This window comes from Molothrus aeneus, chromosome 1 (genome assembly GCF_037042795.1).
Source record: "Molothrus aeneus isolate 106 chromosome 1, BPBGC_Maene_1.0, whole genome shotgun sequence".
Classification (NCBI taxonomy): Eukaryota; Metazoa; Chordata; class Aves; order Passeriformes; family Icteridae; genus Molothrus; species Molothrus aeneus.
In genome coordinates this window covers 43,431,631-43,453,287 of record NC_089646.1, presented here as the reverse complement: position 1 = coordinate 43,453,287, position 21,657 = coordinate 43,431,631, and the positions used below count along the sequence as shown (strand labels likewise).

At 35.6% G+C, this 21,657-nt stretch overlaps 1 protein-coding gene across 5 annotated transcripts in view; it reads right to left on the bottom strand.

The window, feature by feature from the left end:
- The window catches only part of ATP2C1 (ATPase secretory pathway Ca2+ transporting 1), a 61,678-nt gene that overhangs the window by 5,602 nt on the left and 34,419 nt on the right, over positions 1-21,657 (bottom strand). For all 5 annotated transcript variants that reach the window (XM_066555902.1, XM_066555922.1, XM_066555930.1 and 2 more), the window contains 18 exons: positions 19,371-19,406; positions 18,433-18,494; positions 17,968-18,076; positions 16,038-16,193; positions 15,414-15,482; positions 14,632-14,707; positions 14,064-14,130; positions 12,883-13,007; positions 11,557-11,654; positions 10,029-10,124; positions 9,829-9,918; positions 9,003-9,107; positions 7,174-7,330; positions 5,696-5,866; positions 4,613-4,710; positions 3,018-3,068; positions 2,070-2,236; positions 446-514 (listed from right to left, as the gene is read on the bottom strand). In XM_066555902.1, coding sequence (XP_066411999.1) covers positions 446-514; positions 2,070-2,236; positions 3,018-3,068; positions 4,613-4,710; positions 5,696-5,866; positions 7,174-7,330; positions 9,003-9,107; positions 9,829-9,918; positions 10,029-10,124; positions 11,557-11,654; positions 12,883-13,007; positions 14,064-14,130; positions 14,632-14,707; positions 15,414-15,482; positions 16,038-16,193; positions 17,968-18,076; positions 18,433-18,494; positions 19,371-19,406 — 1,802 coding nt within the window. The remainder of the gene's footprint in view (positions 1-445; positions 515-2,069; positions 2,237-3,017; positions 3,069-4,612; positions 4,711-5,695; positions 5,867-7,173; positions 7,331-9,002; positions 9,108-9,828; positions 9,919-10,028; positions 10,125-11,556; positions 11,655-12,882; positions 13,008-14,063; positions 14,131-14,631; positions 14,708-15,413; positions 15,483-16,037; positions 16,194-17,967; positions 18,077-18,432; positions 18,495-19,370; positions 19,407-21,657) is intronic.

Below are 21,657 nucleotides of genomic sequence, written 5' to 3'. Positions count from 1 at the left end.
ATCTTTGTATGCAAGAAAAGGAAGTCACCTTCATATAGTTAGTTCATTCCACACACCAATACATGGATTTCAGAAAAACTACCCTCCTGATTCCCTGGCTTCCCCCATTTGAATACATGTACTGCTTAAGGAGGGACTGACTATGAGCTTCCCATTTAAACAGGGACCCAAAGGCAGCTCTGCTGTTTCTCATGATCCCTTCAGTAACTCACTTTACACATCCCAGCAGGAAGAACCGTGACAAAGTTACATGTCTGTTTATTGCACTACCTTCTGGGACTTTAAAAACAAAACAAGCCACCAAACACAAAACAGTGAAAACTCAAAAGCACAGTATATCAGAATCCTACTCAAAATTTACAGTATTAACATGAATTTATGCATCTGCTTCATGCTTTGATTCATTCACAAGAAACTTCTGATACTGACAGCTTTTCAAACTTACGTGCTCAGTTGAAATCTAACAAAATTTTTTATATTATTATAAATTCCTTTACCCTCTTCAATTGCAGACCTGCAATTAAAAACAAAGATTACATTACAAGATGAATCTACTGCCAAAAAATGTTTAAAACAAACAAAAAAGCTATTAATTTAAGCACCAATAAAACCAGCAAGAAGCAAATGGAACTGAGGTTCTTTTAACTTTGGTGGTCATTTTTTTCAACTTGTCTATAAGAACCGAAACTATTATGTGATTGTGAATAATCACAAGTTATTTTTCCAGATGCTTAACTTTGAAAATGTAATTATTAGAGTAAGATCTCCTCTATGTTCAAAATACACCACCATCCTTGATCCTTCTAAATCAAGTCAGATAATTAAAAAAAAAACACAAAAAAAACAAATAAAACCCAAAAAGCAAACAACTCCCCCACACACACTCTTTAAAAAAAACCACAGAAATGCAGCATGGCTTTAGAGGACCATGTATTCCTCCTGTACCAGAATGAAATATATACAGACAATCTTCACAACCCCTAGCATGTGTCACAACTTGCCTATCACATTATCACAATTACTGCAGTGAGAAAGGATTTTCTGGTACCCAAATCAAGCCTACTTTGCTGCAAATAAAACTGATTTTTTTCTAACACTCCCCCAATAATTAAACAGCATTCCTTTGGTAACTTAAAAATATTTTAAAGGGTGGGGAAAATATGTAAAACTATGGAAGTTCATACTTTTTTTTTCCTTAGCATTCACCACTCTTCTCTCTCTCCTATTGAGAACTCTCCTGATGAAGTGAGCAAAATTGGATAACACAGTCCAGCAAAAACCTCACCAAGCCCATGTAACGTACTTACTACAGATCTCCTTCCTATGTACTCTTCTGCCTATGTTAAAATGATTCCCTTCTCTGTTATGTTTTTGCACAACAGCAAATTTCTGTTGGCTGAATTAGTGTGACAACCTCAGATCATCTTCTGACATACTGCTACATAGGTAGATTTTCTTATACTGTACTTTTCACTTCTTCCCAAGGGTTAAATGTCATACTTTAGAACTGAAGTGTTCTGAGATTGATGCATAATTTCAAAATGAAGGCTATTTTGCCAGACAGCAGTTCAGCTCGGTCAACAATCACTACCTTCAAAAGTCAGATGAATTAAAGTCAAAATAGGATTAAGTTTAGCTACGCTCTTTTGAAATACACCAACCAAAAAATGAACAAGTACAAACAGCTGGTTACCAGACACTAATAACCCATTTTCACTTGTGATATCTAAATGGTTATTATTTTTTCCTTTTCTGAAATCACCACATTTAAGAGCTGAAACCAGAGATATACATATTTTTTTTTAATCTTGAGTGGAATGCTCTGTCATTTTCTGATTAGTTTTATACTTCTGAAGTACAAAATTGAATGAAATCTACTAAGCGCTAATATACTCACAATTTCACCTCAGTTATATTTCCAAACATGTTAATACTCCTCACTGAGCAGAAAACTCATTTACAGCAGCTACAAGCTCATATACAAGTTCAGGGAAACTTCTATTTGTTTAATCCAGGCAACATCTCATTAAAGTTATATAGTACAGGATATGTACATAAAGGCCACCTACATTATTGTCTGAAAATCATCATCCACGAGGATCATATCTGCTGCCTCTTTACAAACATCTGTTCCAGTTTGTCCCATGGCTACACCAATATCTGCAGCCTTCAGAGCAACAGCATCATTCACTCCATCTCCCGTCATAGCTACCACGGCACCATTATTCTGCAGGGACTAAAGAGAGGGAAAAGAAATCAGGGATTGAAATAACCCTTCCTATAAAATTATTCTAGATACAAGGTTTTTATCACTGCTCCCCCTCCCCCATTTTTTATAGTTGCACTGTAATGTCCTAAAGAAAAAAACAGCTACTTCTGTTCTAAATAGTTTTTACACAAGATTTTAGGTTAAACTTCAGTTCATATATTCACAGCCTAAATTTTAAAGCTAGGGCATTTAAAATTTGCCTTTAGGCAAAAGAAAAAAATCTCTAGAGACATATAGAAGATACTGTATTTCCATATTACCATTATCACCTTCTTATAAGTCTTGCATGCATCCCTATGGTCTGAGTGTTTAGACTTCTCCTTACTGTTACTTTTCTGATTGTTCCAATTGTTACACTGAGTCCCTCCTTCTTTGCTACCTTCTTTTGTTAACTTCTGAATAGAGGCATTGCCCCAGACATGGTTTGAAATTCATTCCCTTTTATCTCATCTAACAAGTATCAGAAATATGGTTCTTTCAAGTTCCTAGTCAATTCAACTGCAACGTGACACAAAATCTCAATCAATCCCCAGCTCCCTACATAGAAGAAAGCACAATGTTACCTACCTATTCCTTGTGGGCACTATGCGTTTTTCTAGGTAATATTTTCAAGTACACTTCACTGCCAAATCAGATACATATCTAATTTCATCTTGACACACTATAGTAGCACATTATAGTTGAAGTAAAGGCACCACAGACAATACCCACAGCAACAGTCCAGCATTTGAGCCTCTGTAAGACATACCTTTATAATTTTCAATTTATGTCGGGGACTGGCTCTGTAGAATACTGCAACCTATTAAAAGAGTAATGAAGTAGTGGTGAAGATTTCAGATATGTAAAGAATTGCACTGGATTCTCTTAAGGTAGAGGGCAAAAAATACAATCAAAGGCCAACTGTATTCTTGTTAGCTCTTAAGCTGAAGCACCAGCGAGCTGTGTTTTTAATTGAGTGAAATCATTAATTTTAGAGGAGATTCAAAGTGTGTTCTGGTAAACAAAGTTAGTGCTACTTATTTCAAGATAGAATGTGCAATTTAAAACCCTTCTGAAATAACGAAGCAACTGCGGTATAATGGCTTGCTGCTGGCCTTTCTGATTAAATTCATGCAGGCAATTGTGGCACTGACTCTACAATCAACATCCTTTTTCCTTGTCAGCACAAGTGACAAGCTACTCAGGATATTTCAATTTTACTAGTTTATAGCATATTATTAACAACTGAAGTCCTAAAGATAAACAAAAATTCTGACTTGGAAGGACCACCTTTCAGATTTTTCTTCGTCTCTGGACTTCTCTGTAAATTGAAATTTGAGCATGTGGAATTTAGTTTTCCATAATGCCCATACAGTGATCATTTTTCCTTTTCAAGAAGCCTGACAAAGAGCTAGATTTGTCACCAATCAGTTTAGACTGTATACAGCTATCAATTTTATTGGTTGATTTTAATTCCTAGTAAGATTTTAAGCAAACACCTAGAAAAGCAATTGGGTCAAAGGTCAAACACGTGTAAGTAAATTTGTATCTATTTCAGTTATTTAATGTGGACAGCCCTTAAGAACATATATTACCACATAAACCAAAAATTACTATTTGCCACATAATTCTTGCTTTTTCCCACTTTCTGTGAGTCACTAAGAAAAGACAGAAAGCTGACATGCACATTTCTTGATTGCAAATATTGGCTTTTGGCTTGCTTACACCAGGCTCAAGCATGCTGCAGTCTAATTTTGCAGTCCTTTGCAAACAGAGCAGCATTTTGATGCAAGAATTTTGCAACATGGCTAAACTTGAACCTCTATTGCATTTGATTATGTCTTCACATTCATAACCTGGACATTGATTAATCTATTTAGTTATTTAATAACTAAAAAGTATTAAGCAGTAACTTAATAAATATACCCTTTCAAAATTCCCTACTAGTGACCTCAGATCAATCAAAATCATTAAAAACACAGACAAGTCTTACAAATTACAAAAGAATGCACTGTCTGAACATGCAGACTCTAAGATTATATAAATGATGAGTTGCTCAGAAATAAAATGGTCTAATCCAAAAGGTGATGTTCAATAAGAGGTGGCAAAATGAAAGTTGAAGATAACCCCTAAATCATTAAAAGAGACAGAAGCAATTTATATTTTTAGATCTAAAAGGATAACTGCATAAGTTGAAAGAAATAGATTTTCATATTGGTCATATGTCAGACCAAAAGATACTTATTAGAACAATATTATTTGTCACTCAGGAATTCTATTTTAGCTTGCCACAGAAAAAAAGCATTTCTCAATATGTAAATGTATCCTTTGCCACATTTCAGAAAGTAGTATATCAAAACAAACCTTTGGCGTTATTTGAGAAAGCTGCTGAATATCCAAATCATCTATCTCTTCTCCAGAGATTGCCTGTGAATTTTTGGAATACAATCCTAGTCGACTAGCTGTAAAAGAGTCATAAAAAACCTTATTATAATAATTTACCCTTTTAAGACATTAAGTACTCTTTTTTTTTTTAATCCTAATATTTTCTGCAGCATTTCAGATTTGAAATACCTGGAGCAGAACATCTTACTACATTATTGATTCAGTATGTTGGAGTAAATTACATGAACCCTCAACATGCTACAAAGTCTATCCTAAATCAGGTATTTATTTGCTTAGTCTTTTTAGGTCTAAAGGTCTGTAATTGATTCTGTCAGGTGTCATATAAACAAATAGAGGAGCTCAGTTATCTCAAAGAATTTACAGTTCAAAAATAACATGACAGAAAATGAAAAATAACATGAGGGAGACAAGGAAAACAAAAAACCCTCTGATAATACACTCCAAGTTTGGGGGTATACTCTTCACGTGCACATTGAACTGTTCATCATCCTGTTTGTAAAGAATTTTTATTCTAGCTAAAGTGCTTGTTCTTTAATGCATTGTATTGTGAAAAGAAATTAAGTAGTTTGCTTAAATATTTATTACAAATACTTCAGCTTCAAACTTAGTTATATGGACAAAACTACTAGACAACACTGAAGTGCCATACATCATTATTCCTTGTCACTGGCTCTTTTAGTTCATCCCTGCTGTCAGAGACAGGCACCCAAAGCTGAGGGTAGGCAGGGTGCTGGTGGTGATGTAACAGTAAGAATCAGAAATCAAGCATATGTAATAAGTAAACAACATGAAAAAAAAAAATTTTCAAACAGCCAAAGTCATGCTAACCAAACTAGAAAAGCTGCTATTCAAGCTGAAACCAAAGTATCACTTCAGGCTAGGATTGTGGGGGTTTTGGGCCTTTTCCCCTGCTAATTCCACTGTGCCATTCATTCATTCAAAATACAGAACTCACAAATGTTAAAGCCTTAATACGCACACTTCCTAACAATTAGCTAAGCAGAAAACAAGAAAATATGAAAGGAAGTGAACTGTTCATACCAATGGCAACTGCAGTTTCCTGTGAATCTCCAGTAACCATTTTTATTGCAACTCCTGAGGTGATGAGTGTAGTAACAGCTTCTTTTACTCCAGTTCGCGGGGGATCGATTATTCCCACAAGCCCCAAAAAAGTCAGCTGTCCCAACTCAGGACCAGAAGCTAAGGCCAGAACTTTAGGAAGAAAAAGAAATAAAAATTTTAAGATTTGAAATTAATATTTACATCAGCATTTAAAACAACTGTTTCTAACTAAGAGGCCAGCATAAAGCAAAGGGCTGGAATTGATATTTTCCTTTTTTTAAACCTTGGTAGTAGCAATGCTGAGCATTCACAATAGCCTACTTATGTACACTCTTGTCTTCTAAACAACTCCTTACCAAACAGCCAGGTTTTAAAGATAACTTTCCTATTTATTCTCATCTGAAAGTGTTTATATTTTGACTGTGTGGAAAGAGAACCGCATTTAGCTTTGTGATTTCTCTGTGCATTTCTTTTATGCATTAGGATGAAAGGAAGGATCATTTAACATATTTATTTTCTGCTTTACTTTTTTTTTTACCTTTTGAGAGGCAGATTTCATTGAGTACATGCTGAATATTTTCTGAAATGTCTTTTCAAGTAGGATTCTTAATTCAAATATATTTAAATATCATTAGAGTTGTAAGGAAAAAGCAAGTTTGCTCTTTTCAAAACATTACCCTTGATTTTTTTGACTGACAGAACAAATGACTGTTCAAATAAAATAGCAAAAAAATACCACTCCTAGCATATCCTCTCAGCTTCTAATAATTTGTATCTTAGGAATTTCCTGAGCCACAGAGTACAGCAAAGGTACTCTGTGGCTCCCTTTAAAAATAAAAAAAAAAAAATTAAAAAATTAAAGAGCTGTGCATGGACTTAACAGCCTAGAGATCTCATTACAGAGGCCAAAGAAATCCAGTCCATGTAGAATCCTGGCCCATAATCAAGTCCTGTCAATCATCTTGTGAAAAAGATTTTGTTTTATCTAAAATTCTCTATAACTTGTTAACTAAGAAGACAATTCTAATGGCATCTCCTGACCTGCAATCAGTTGTGCTAGCCTAACTCATGAGGTGACAGAAGCCAAAGTAATGGACAAATAAACACATTTACATTTAAAAAAAACCCTACAGGCATCCATAATAAGGTATAGAAGCCATTAAGTAGCAATGCTCATTAAGTAGTACTGTTCAGTTATGGTCATAGGCAAGAAATGACAGAAAGCAACAGTGCCCTTTCTCACCCTCTGCAGTTTAATCATGGCATTATACAGGCCTAAAAACTAAACACAGTGGCACTTACTGAACAAAAAAACCCAACCAACCAAACAAAGAAGATCCCAGTGTTTTGGGTTGCTCTTGTTTGTTGTTGTTGGTTTAGTTTTTTTTTTTTTTTAACAACAAGCAGTGCCGTTTAAATGAATTTGATATTTTGAGAGACTTTTGAAACAGCCTTACCTCTAAGCCCTGCAGAACCCATAGACACCTTCTCTTGCTGGTATTGCTCTCTCTGCTGCTGCACCAGGGGTAGGCTCTGTCCCTTACAGTTATAGGATGTACAGTATCTAATGACTTGTTCATAAGCACCTTTCATAAAGCAAATCTCAGGTTTGTCCTAAAAGAAAAAAGAGCTGCTGTGTGTACATGTGTGCATGCATAACTACACATACACAAGTACATGCACACATGGATACGTAAGAATGACATGTGCACTTTTGTTTACAATCTTAAGAACACAATGCAAATCAAACTTACACTTCTAAACATAAAAATCTGCTCTTTTGAGTGTCTCTAGACAGTGTAAATTCAAGAGTGGTAAAGTCAAAAGAGCCAAGCTAATAATCAATTTCTCATTTCAGAACACAGGCACTGCAAGTCACAGTTTACAGACTAGGAGGCCATGCAAAGGACAGAAATTCAACTTACACAGGACATTAGACCTGAAAGACCTTAAGCTCCTCATCCAACCAGCTGCACAGGTCATTAAACATCCCCTCCATTCTTGTACAAGGCCTAGTAACTCTAATATTTTCCAGATATCCATTTAGCCTTGATATCATCATATCATGGGACTCAGAGTCCACCAGCTACCTCAAACACTTAACTCCAATGCTAAATCAACTCATTCCTTCTCCCCCACCTTTCCATTAAGAACTGCTGCCTCAGCTAAATTTCCAATCACTGATCACTCATCTTTCTCTCCAGCTGAACTAAAAAGCTCCTTTTTAATATGCCTATTTTCTTCCTGTGAAGTTATTCATATGCACAGCAGTCAAGTTACCTCAATCTTTAATGATAGGCTTAAGAGACTTCCAAGTTTCTAAATCCACTGCATATTCTTAGTCTTCAAATAATTTATGTTCCCTTCCAATCCGCTATCAATTTTCCAACATTCTTTTAAAATTGCTGATTCCAAAACACAGACACGGTAAGTCTTTACATGAATTAAAATCTTATAGCAATTTCTGCTCTTTAAAAAGACATGGATAATCAACAACATAACCCATACAGCTAAAAGGAGTCAAATGCTTTCTTTCCAAAGCAGATTTTACAGTGATACTGGAACACTGTCAGCAAGCCTGGTTTTGATCTGAAGTACTGGAAGATGTTTTTCATAAATCCAATAAAAGGTCTGTTGTTGCACATACTGTCTAGAAGGCTCCAGTTATCAGACTGGCAGCGATTATGTCAATACTTGTAACAAAAACATTTATATGGATCTAAAGGAAACATGAATGCACATATGTATGTGAAAGTACCAGAAGGCAGAAAAAGAGATTAAAAGAGTGGGTTTTATTGATAATCCATGCCAGTGTTGACATCAATAACATTTGTCAATGCTGGGGATGTGATGTCTGCATCAAACCAGAAATCCTGTGTTTTAAAACAAATGAAATTTTACTATTGAACATCAATGCATACTCTTGCTCTTAATTCATTATGTAACTATGCAGCACTGGAACAGCAGAAGATTGGCAGAATTGCTTTGGATGTTTGAGAAGAAAGAAGAAGGAAGGAGAAATAGCTAAGTATACATTCAAGGTCTCAGTTTTCAAAACACTTAAAATAATGTTCCAGGATGTCTTTTAGGGAAATTATTTCTTGTGATTCCTTTTCTCTACCTCAGAGCTTGAAACTAAAGCTGTGTCTATTATCAAGCCATATTTCTAGGCCTGTGCACTACTGCCAGCCTTCCAAAACTTCTGAAGCGAAAAATGAAGATATTAAACAAGGTAGATAACCATTCTACAGAGCCAGTGCTCACGGAAACAGTGATTGAAGTTTACCTGCTGTGTTCTGTGAATGCATTTAACAGCCATCCATTTTTGTTCTGAGCTGAAGGGATATTCAGCCTTCCTTATGTAGTCTTCCTGGACTCCATCTAAACCCATCTGTATAAAACAGAAGCACCACCACAATGTCAGGACCTTTTCTTTTCAAACAGGTATGAAATTTGATGACTTGTTGAAACACCTTAGTTAGCAAACATCACTTAATTAAAGAACAATTTCATCTCCAAAGTTGCCTTTTGAGCACACTGTTCCAATTTAGATAGACTTCTTGGCAAACTAGCACTGAAAACACCTAGAAACTTCTTTCAGGCTTCAGCGTGAGCCTTGCTACATTTTTCAGTAGCTTTAATGGGTGCGTCACAGCATTACACAAAAAACCAACAACAACCCCACTCCCTTCCCAACAGAAAAGAGCCCAAACACTTCAGGACAATGTCTACAATTCAAAAGCCCTGCACTTAAGAGGCACTATAAATTCTGCAGTCACCAATACATCAGTTACCAACTTCCCTCTGCTACTGATGTGAAACTGGGAAAGAGACAGTACAGTCAATACTCAACAGGTAAATCAGTTTGTGGCAGGTGAAAAGACAGTACTAAGTGCAAAAAGATGAAAATAGAGATTTTACTTCACTTGTAAATTTTTTTTTCTGATCCTTCAGAATGCCCAAGATTTACAAGAAAGAAACATAGGAGATGAGCAGTTGCAATACAAATCTAGGAGATCCAAAAGAGAAGAAAATGAGAAAAACAAAGCCACAACTTATTTCTACACATTTCCCACCTGCCATTAATCCAAAAAGCACCATCAAGTACACACCTTCATAGCAAGTGCAATTAAAGCCCCTTCTGTTGGCTTCCCCATCAATGTGTTGTTTCTAATCAAGGCATCATTGCACACACAACCAGCCTAAATGATGAGGAAGGAAGGGGGAGAAAACAGAACACAAAGTAAATGCCATGCAAAGCTCTTGTGCTACATCATCAGCTAAAACTCACCTTTCTTTGCCAAAATCTTACCTCCACAATTTTGCTAATGGATGGGTTGTTATAACCATGAATAACTTCACCATCGAGCATCACTTCTCCAAACCTGTTATAACCTACTCCAGTAACCTGCAAGACAAGCAGCCAGAGGCAGCATGCAATGTAGTGTTCACCAGGTTAACTGCTCTCAGCTTTTATTATAAACTACTGAAGAATTTCAAAAGGTCATTCATAATGCTGCTTTTACTCAGTGTGCATGAATTCTTCTTACTTAGCTTCTAATGCAGCAACAGTCGGAATTCAATAAAATATAAGACGGACTAATTTTTTTTAACAGTATCAATTTTATTCCTCAGCATAAATAAATGTAGTGTATGTTGTTTCCTTACAGTATTAAGCTTTTCTTTTTTCTTCTTTCTTTTGCTTTCTAACTTTTTCCTCCTATTTTTCTCCACCCTGATTAATAATGCATACCCCCTGCAGGGGAATGGAATTACAGAGCAGAGACCTACTTCCACCGAGTTATTAAAAAAAAAAGAAACAGTTGAACAGCCTCTCAGTTATACCTCAGAAAGGTGTTAAAACCAGTAAAATTGTATTTTTAGTGCATAAAAATCAGGCATCCTACTAGGATCCTAAAAAAATCCTCATATCTACAGCATTAACAGCTAATACATTTCACAGCCATTTTAAGTTCTCTTTCCATTAGGAAAAAGGAGCTGATTTGACCCAGATGCAACTGTGCTAGCAGCAGTATTCATATAGACTTCCAGCAATAAAAAAAACAAGTATCAGGATATATAAGAAAATATAGGCAAATAATAGGAAACAGTGTGAAAAAATGCCAGCATTTTTGCTTGCAGAATAAAATTACAAGATCATCTATTAACTCTATCGTGGAAACAAAACCCAGGTCAAGGAGTTTGAGAATTTAAGAACTTGATTAAAACGTTCCTATGAACTCACATCCAGTTCCACACCTCCCTGCTTTTGCTTCTCTTCCGTGGATTTACATCATTGGTCTTTCCAGCAACTCCCTAATCTCAACAATCACTGTTTCATGTCCTGCTCCTACTTGCAAGTCCATCCATTATAAAAAATGAAGAATGACAGTGCATATTCAGTATGAATAGTTCACACAATAAACTGCCTTTTAGGCAAAAAGTTGGATATCTCCACTTTAAATGTTTGGAACATGTAAATTTTCAGGGGTTTTCTTCATACCTGAAACAGCAAAATAGCCTCAACTTTCTGTACTAAAGAAAAACAGTATCTCAGCTTGTCTGTGTATCTTAGCATCTGTCTCTTATTCTGTGTGACCTACAGTCACCAAAAGTTGTAAGAACTTAGCATATATTAAAAAATGCTTCTGTAACCAGAGAAGGCTTGGATAGCACAGTTCAAAAGCTGCATACTAAATGAACTGAGGGACAGGAGTCCAGTGCTATAAATTTATGCTTTCTTAACTGATGCTTTACCTGTAGTATAGTCCAGCATGTTTCAGCTGATACACAAAACCAAATAAAAAGGCAAATTCAAGTCTAAGTGTCACACCACATACCTCAGCATGCTGCCCATCAGAAGTAAAAATATGGGTAACAGTCATTTCATTCTTTGTCAGAGTTCCAGTTTTATCTGAACAAATGACATTGCAACAACCTGAAATAACAAATTAACATTTATAAGACAATTCTTGTTCAGAACAATCCAAGTAACTAAGAGAAAAGTACACAAGCTGAGCAAATTTCTAGAAATATTGCAGCTGTGAAGAAAAACAAGTGAGAGACAGCAAATTTTCAACTAATAATGAGTGATTGTACAAGGGTCTTTGAGAGTTTGTCCAATAAATAAAAAACTCTCCAAACTAATTTAAATCCCAAATTCACAATTTATACAAAATGTGTCCACTCACTGCCTCTCCTGTATTTTATTCTGCTGTACCTCAAGCTACATTACTGACATCTCAATTGTGATTCCTGGTGAGGAGAAATACTAGGAGCCTGCTTTACAGAAGTCATTCTTCTTTATTAAAAAGTACAACATGTACTTAACACTAGTCATTATATTTGTGTCACACTAGTAAGTCACAAGTGACTTACTAATAAACCCAAAAATTTTAATAAGCTTGAATAGATTACAAAAATGTGAGATTTGTATATGCCTTTTTAACTCTGGAATGGAGATTCTGAGAGACTGTTGCAGTATCTTGACATTTCTAGGCATGACAGCAGGAGCTGTACAAACATCAAAAAACCTTGCAACACTAATGAAACTCTGCTAGAGGCATTGGAAAAAAAATTTCTTAATCTTTAAATTGCAAAAAGGAATTCAGATGCAGCAGATTTATTTAACTTAGTATTTCTATTTCTTTTCCATGTCCTGTACTTTACATGTTTTATGACTCAACCTGCACACAGAACTTCTTTGAGCTTGAAAGTTTTTAAATGATTTTACATTCTAATATGAGCAGCATAACATCCTGAAGGCTCATTATGATTACAAAGCATTTTCTAATATTCAAATATGGATTTGTTTTCAACTGTTAATATCATTCCTAAATTTACACCAAGAAAGTTTTAATTTAAAAAAAATTTTACAGGTCTTACTTAACAAGAACATCTTACAGCAAACAATCAGTTTAGTGTATTGCTAGCATGGCATGCTATTAATTGGCAGATTTTTTATTTCTTAAAAAAAGTAGTTAGAAGGCGCACAGAAACATCTCCCTGCATTGCTCCAGGGTAACACACATTCAATTAAGGAATATTTTAAAGATGCCAACATGCTGCTAGCAAAATAAGAATACCTGCTTTGTTTTCCTCATTAGTCATCAATATTTCCTAACATTTACACCAAAAACACTATCTCTAAGTTAGTCGAGTCATACCTAAAGTTTCAACAATAGGCAGCTTTTTTACAATCGCCCGTTTCTTCACCATTCTCATCACACCAAGGGCCAGTGTCACCGTTACCACAATTGGGAGTCCTTCAGGGATTGCAGCTACAGCCAAACTGTAATGAAAGTAAATACACAGATCTGTCTTCAAATGTCACACAGGACTACACAGTAGTGATGAATTTACAATTCAGACCATTGTTTCTGTAGCTGACTGGTCACTGAGATGAAAACAGAAAAGAAGGAGTCACCATGTGATTCCAGTTGTATAGCATTCATTATAAGAAACCCGCTGAAGACAGCAACAAATGAAATAAATTAGATCATTTCTGCTCATTATTTATGCAAAAGTATGAAGAAATCTAGGGGAGAGGGAGAAATCAATTGTACATCTGTTTTGCCTACACAAAACACTAATTAGGGCTGTGCAAAGCAGACCAGATTGTGAAGAATAAGTTTAGTCAGCACTAAGCAGAACTGGGAAATGCCACCACTGATCCACAATTGCTACTGCCAGATCATGATGTGGCAGCAAATTAAGCGAGGGAATGGCCTTGAAGGTCATTTATAAAACAAACAAATAAAAAACTTGATGACAGTGTAAATGCTCAAAGATGCAGTTCCTGGGTTTCTTTTCTCCCCTCCACAAATGCGCAATTCTTCAGAATCTGATCCTGTCACTGAAAGAAACCCTACAGCACAGCACTTATGCCCATGTAATCAGCAACCCAACAACTTCTCTAGAAGTATGGAGTTAGACCATCTAAATTCAGTGCTGTTCTCAGCAAACACACTGGGATTAAGTTTGCATAATATAGCAGAGGTTGAGTTATTGAACTACATGACAAAGCTTGCAATAACTTTGTCATATGCCTTGTAAAATTACAGCTACTTTATTTACTCAGCAACAAAAATTCAAACTGTAGAACTCTATTGCCTGTTTGCAGATGTTCCACAAGACAGTCAGAAATCACCATATGAATGTAAAGTTTAAGAGACTAACAGGAACACACTGCATTATTAAAAATATGTAAGAATTTGCTTTTCTATTTTCATTTTGTATTACATGAAGTTAAGAGCAGCGTATGCAAGCATATTTATGAAATAGATCACTAGCTTTCAAACACTTGCTGTAATGAATGATCTGCATTATTTCACAACATAAATCTTACCTCACACCAATTGTGAACATATCAAGGATATGCTTTCCTTGCAACCAGCCAACTAGCATAATAACTCCTATAAAGAAAACAGTCAAGGGGAAAAATGTAAAACCAGCAAGTACTGTAGCCTCATGGGGACAAGAAAAAATTCAAATAACCAGAATAAAGCTTACAACTGTGCTACCTACAAAAATTATTTATTTCATTGTCATGATTCCATTAGTATAGCAAAGATGAGAGAGCTTTAGCCAGTCAAGTTGCCCAATCATAGCTTTAAGTGAGGTACTCACTTATGCACACCTTGAATCAGAATCCAAGACACATTGCAATTTAAAAGGAAGCATTTGGAGGACAAAAAGTCAGTAAAGTACATTTGAAGGAAGAAGCAAGTGAACACCCTTATGATTAGAGTTATGTCACATTATGCAATTTGCAGATGACTAGTGACATGAACTCAAAGTGACCAATGAAATAGGGAGCCAAGAGATTTTTAGAGATTTAGTCTTCCATTTCCCAGGCTCCCACACTAGTTTCCTTTAGATAATCTTTTGCAATTATTTTACATAAATTATCTTACCTATTATACCAAAGGAATACAAGGAAAGCTGTTTTCCCAAGAGATCCATGCTCTTCTGCAGAGGTGTCTTTGGAGCCTTGATAAATGGCAAACAAGCATCAGTTAACAAATGAACTGCACAACATTTTACTTCACAGATGCAAAATTCAAGTCAGTCAGTGGATAAGATGCAGTTACACCCTTTGTTTCCATACATTTACTTTAGGAAAACAGACTGTTCTTTCACAGAATTCAATGAGAGTCAAAAATACTTCAATGAAATCAAATATTTATTAGAAATATTTTTCTAGGGCTTTGTGATATCTGCAACAAATCTAATATAAAACGTCTTATAAAAAACTCCATTAAACAAACAAAAAATCATGCCAACTACAAGCTACTGAACTTTCTCCAAGACCAAAAAAGCTCTTGGTAACAAGAATAAAACTGATTTTCAAAATACAGGCATTAGAGCCCTGGAAAGCCAGTTATATTTCAGAAGGAATGTTTTTAATCATCTACAGAAAATTCAATTTAGCAAAACAGAAAGCTATGTAAATATTTAGACAGGTGCAGAGTATTATATTCACAATTAGTATCTTTAGGTCAGCTATGGATATTTTGTTGCACTGCATTCAATTACTACTTTCATGTTCAAGAGCTAAAAGATTTGCTTCACTAGAGGAAAGGGAAATACTGAAAACAATGTATGTTTAACTAAGTTCCTACAGAATAAATTCAAAGTTTTAATGAATGAAATACACACTTTCAAACTGTCTTTGCTTCTAAATATCTTCTCTTACCTCTTCTGCTTGCATCATCTTGAAAACCTCCCCAAATTCAGAGTTTTCTCCTGTTCCAATAACTATCCCCTAAAAAAACCAAAAAACAACATAAAGATAAAGCAAAATCAAATCTGAAGTTTTAATGTTAGTTGTTGTTATCAACAGATTTGACTCCAATCATGGGCAAATGCCATTTAGCCCAATAAAAATTTAACTTGGTTTATGGAATTAGTTCTTGTCACAAGTAGGGATTTTTTCCTAAAATCCTTTTGCCTCAGTGAAACAAATTGCTTTACTGTGTACTGCTGAAGTTCTTAGTAACTACCAGTAGCAAAACTCAAACTGGTAACACCTAATACTAGCCAGAACCATATTTTCTGTTACACATTTTCAAACACCTGAGTCTAGCTTTAGAAGTAAAACACCACAACCTGGACAGAGGAGTTTCACATCATCTACTCCCTATGAATTTGAGCTCTCATGGCAACAGTTTTCTTATTAAACTAGTGTATCAAAAAACAGCAGTGAGAAAAGCTGTGCAAAGTATCACACTAATCACCGGGAGTTAAAATTAAAAAGTAACAACCACTTTCAAATAGTTAAAACACGGAACATATCCTTTTCTCTCAATAATGATTTTACCTTTGCTTTTCCACATCTGACCAATGTCCCCATGAAAGCAATATTGCTCCTAGAAGTAAGGTCTCCATTGGTTGCTGCTGGCTGAGGAGCTGTAGACTTAGAGCAAGGAGCTGTCTCACCTGTGAGACTGGATTCATCAATAGAAAGGTCCACAGCCTTTGAAAACAAAATAGGTTTAAAAAAATGACAATATTTTGTAAGTATTTGGAAGCGAAATGCTAAGTTTCACAATTTTGACCATTAAAATATAACCATTTATTAATATGATTAGGAGACATGTCAATATTTTAAGGATCAACAGAGCAACAAGCACTCCTACAAAGCTCTCACCAGAGTCAAAGATGGAAGATGAAGATGCCACTTTGCTACTGTTCAAATTTTGCAACAAGCTCTGAAGTATTCATTGCCACTACCAAAAGGAATTGTGTTTCATGTCTACACTGTTATAGGTATATTAGTTTTTGATTCAATATGCTGGCTTTAAAGAAGATCAGAAAACTTGATGGACCACTCATTAACATACAGAAAACCTAGGCCAGAAAAGATCTGCAAATTCATTTTAAAAACCAAGATTGTCGCTGAAAAATCAGACCAGTGAAGAAAAGTTTTCATTTGTACAAATGCCTTCCCAAAGCAAATAGTGCCTACTTATCATTTCTACAGTTTTCTAGGACAGCATCAATGAGAACATGCAGAACAAATCTAGTTCTTTCTCTGAAAATGTGATCTCCATATAATTCCTTTTTAAAACCCACCATCCTGTAGCAATGCCCAGTAGACACCAGAGGAAAATAAGGTGACATGCTCTTATTTTCAAATGATCTGCAAGAATAGTTAACGATGGAAAAAATTCTCATCTAGTGAAGGGCTGCAGACAGCTGAGAAACTTCTAATTCCATTTCTGCTTTGCTTTGCAAGAGGCCTGAGCATGCTGCTATCATAGCATGGTATCAGATATGAGCAGGAAAGTAGGTGCTGCTGCAACAGCAGTTTCATAACAATGCAGGGACTGCACAATTGCCAAGGGAAGCAGAGTGTTTGCAGTCATAAAAAATAAACCCACTCAAGTACCAACTACACCACAGAGTCAAACAACACAATCCAAACAAATTTGTCAACTAGTTAATTTAGAATTTGTCATGAAATGAACACTGATTAATTAACTATCAGCTGTGGATAGCCTGGACATACAGATTTTTATATCCAGACACTACTTTACCAGGATAGATGGCCCAGATTCTGAGCAAACTGAGCATACTGAGGATGCCCAATCTGACAGAAAAATAACATTATTCAACTAAGGCCACCAAAATATGACAGATTAATATACAGATATACATTTCACTTCATTTTTAGAGAATGTTCAAGTACTGCTATAGTGCAATTGCTTCAACTCAAGCACTTCAGCAGTGCTAATACCACAAATTAAGTATTCAGTAAACTAGAAGATACAACAACACACAATGACGAAAAAGTGTCAGAGAGAAACGATTACACCAGCACAATTTCACAAGCTTTTCTGATATTCCACTATTGGAGAACAGTGGAACTATGCCTCAAAATGTAACGCAAATAAAGAGTGAAAACCACCTTCAACCAGATGCCAAAATATCTTAGCATTCAGACTGAAAACAACATGTATGTTTTTACAACATATTTAACACTGAGAGGGAAAAGATAGCATTTTCAAGAATACATTATATATAAAATTGAACAAGTCTTTCTCCTGTCCTACAGTAAGAAACGACATACATTGGTTAAGAATGTATGTGACATTTGGAAAGTAATTATATCAAATATTCTATCAAGATAATTGTGAACTTCAAACAAGAACACTTACTGCACTTCAGTACTCAGTGGCAATCTTCCCTTCCCCTGTGTCCCACAGAAAGTAAAGTTACTAAATATTAAACCCAAGTTAGGAATATACCTCAAATAACCGTAGATCAGCTGGGACTCTGTCTCCCACTGACAGGCAGACTGTATCCCCTGGCACTAAATCTCTTGCAAGTGTGTGTTCCACCCGACCTTCTCGCACACTGTAGGCACAAAGAGCAGTGAGAGTGACTTCTCTGGCATTTTGGCTGAGAAAAGCATTCACACCGTTGCACTTTGCAATGCTACACAGTTTAGCAAAATATTTCTAACTTGCTGCTTGTTTCTGAGAACTTACATGGCCACTAACACCACCGGAAGGGTTCAAAGACACAACCACACAGTGTAGTGTTTTAGGTTCATAAAACAATCTTTAAAATGAGCAAAAGCAAAGTGTGTTCTATGTCAGCAAAAAAATTTGACACAAAGGAACTAAGTTCAGTAAAGTCTTTCCCATTTACTCATTTCAGATTAAACTTTTTATGATTTACTTTAGGACTCGAAGGACAAAACTACGTACCAATGGCATTCTGGAGGCACTAGTTTACTAAGCTCTTCAAGAGATTTTTCTGATCTGTACTCCTGCAGAGAAATTTTTTTTTAAATAAAGCAGATCACAGTTTAAACAGGGAAAACTTGCACAACATAAAATACAGCTAATGAAATTTATTTCATTAATAAAGTTGTATTAAGTAATATTCCAAACAGATAAGAGATGACTTTCAACAGTTCTATATCAGATAGGTTAAAAAGCAAATATGATCCCAACACTGAAAAATTTTACAGATTTGCCTACATGCATTTCTTCTGAAAAAATAGCAGAAGTTCTCTGCATTTTCCTTCAATATCTTCAGGTCTTTGTAATACTTCCTAGAAGCATTCAGGGATCAGACACATTATTGAATGCTACAGTTTAACAAATGAGTACCAAAAATACTGTGCTCATGTTCTTAGCCCCCCGAGAGCCAAGGTAACACAGCTCACCTTTAACTCAAAAAACAGGTTACAAAATTAAGATAATTAAAGACAAAGTACAAACACACAAAGCAATTATGGTTTGGGCACACCCTGACTAAAACTGTGCATTTACAGAAAGAAAACTTTTTTATGACTTGGGAAATGAAGACAATCTTTGTTTCTATTTCTGCACAAAATTTAAGCAAGAGCTACATTTTCAAATTCTTTTCTATGAAGTTATATGTTTATGTACTTCTACACTGTTTATCACAAGGACTTCCTTACAAGTACTCTTATTGCTGAGTATAATACTGATACAGGTGCATAAATGTCAACATGGTTAACGCAGAACAAATCATGCACTTTAGGAAAGGCAAAGACTTGGATGAAAGCACATTACTCAACCATTCACAGCACAATGCACCAAGACAACTGCTTCAGTCTTTTTAATAAAGGAATTCACATAAAAGCAATGATCTTATTTGGGAACAGCTGTCTTACCTGAACGAAGGCAACTGTAACAACAATGACTATTGCCTGCAAGAGAACAGAAGTGGGTGAGATAAAAGCATTCCAAATGACCATGAAAGAAAGCAATCATATTTGATTTTGCTCAGTCATAGTTGTTACTACATATTAACAAGATGATTTGGAAACAAACTAATTTTCTCATGCTCAAAATCACTCTGTATCTCTCAGGTCTGTCATAAAAGCAATGCCATTATCTATTTGCACATGCTTCAGTGATGTCCAAGAATGCATTAACCTGATTTTACTAAAAATAAGATTAATATCTAGATAGCAAACTTGAAAAACTGCCTCTGCTTCCTGTTTCTAAACAGTGAGTAAGAGACAGCAATGGAAAGAGACCCATGACACAAATAGAAAAACTGACTGGTGTTTTCTGTGACCAGAACAAAGGTGTGTTAACTACTATAGGGCATCACAGATGTGGTTTCATTCAAATACCAAGATAACACAAAGACTAGATAAAAGGCAGCAAGCTGAAGAACCAGTCTGGAGCCATAAAAGATTCTAGCAAGAACAAGAGGAGGATGAGCCTCAGAAACTGCACAAGGCACCCACAGAGTGAAACAGGACACCAGGCACAACCCAAACAGACAGGATGTCAGAGATCCCAAACAAAAAAGCTAAAAAATGTTGCTTATTAGGAAAAATCCAAGATAAGTACTAAGGCCTCAAGAGCAGCCTTCATAGTCCCCTCTATCACATACAATTCTGGTTGCAACATTCAACATAAACATTACAGGGCTTCCAAGCATGTGATGTGAAAGTGAGCAAATGAAATAAATCTATTTCAGGAAACAACAAAGATCAGAGTTCACTATAGAGCAAGTCCCATCTTCTCCTTCAATACACTCTCATATTTAGTTTTGCTACATTAACTGAATTTGTTACTCAAGCTGAGTTGTTACACTGATTCCTTCCAGAACTGCAACACAACAACCATTAATTAAGCCTTTCAAGTACACACAGCAACTAGTAAAAATAACCAAGATATTACCATTTTGCAAGTGAAAAACTCTCTGGAACTCTTGAATAAATCCACATAAAACCACCTTACTTGTGATAGTAACATTAGCCTCACCAACTGAATATGAGGAAATAACTATATATATTTCATCTTTCCATGGAATATTTCCACCACAGCTGCATGGTTTTTGGAGGCTATATTATACTCCACAGACCACACTACCTGAAAAAGCTTTGCATTCCTAGCCTCACATCAGTCTCTCAGCTTGTGTCTGTGTGTAATGGCTTGCATTAAGAAGCCAAATGGAAAGTATTTAATGAATTTATTTTTCTTTTAATCTTCATCAGTTCCCAGTCCAGGTCAAGAAGTTTTACATTTGTACCAGCAGAGCTAAAAGGATGGCAGAAGCAGCTCAAGACAGCAATGCCACCAAAAGTAATATATGCCATTGATCTTTAGCAGCAAATGAGTTTTGTTGCCAAGGCTCTGAACACAATGCATAGTCATAGAAAAAGTGCACTATCATCTGAAAATGAAATAAAACAAATGTTCACTTGGTGATAAAGTGGGCATTATTGATAATAACAAGACTAAATGGTACATGTTAGAAGTAAGACAAAACACACAGCTGATACTTTTAACTCAATCACACTTTTTTGCTGTATTTTAAGATATTTCTACTAATGTTCACAAGGCAATTAAGAGATTTCTTCCCAGGCTCTAACAAAGAATGCAGAAATTACTCCTCTCTTACACTAACTGTCTTGGTCTTTTCTCATTGCCTTGCTCAGAAGGGCTAAGAAATAGAATTAAAGGCAATAACCAAGGGGAAAAAACATGAAATAAGTCAACTTTCAGCCACAATAATTAAATATATTTCATAATACAACAATTTACCTACATCCAACTTAGGAACACAACAAACTATTCCAAACTAACACTACACTCAAATTCAAAATTGCAAGTTTCATCTTTAAGAGGTCACACAGCTTGTCTTTCAAAGGCAATTATTCTCTATAAAAAATTAGAGGGGCTAGGAGCAAACCTCCAGTTACCCTGAGTTATGTACAAAAGTAAAGTCAACACAGAAAGTACAGAGGCGAGAGAAAACAGAAAAAAACCCCAGCTAGGACGTGCCTCTAGTCATACAGAAATCATGATTTTCAGTCACCACCTATGACCCCTAAAAGGTCAAAGGGATTACAGTTTTCTTCTCTGTGCCAATTGTAGTGACAAACAGTTATGAGTACTATATTTGGCTCACTAGTTTAGCACCCTATTTAACTGCAACCT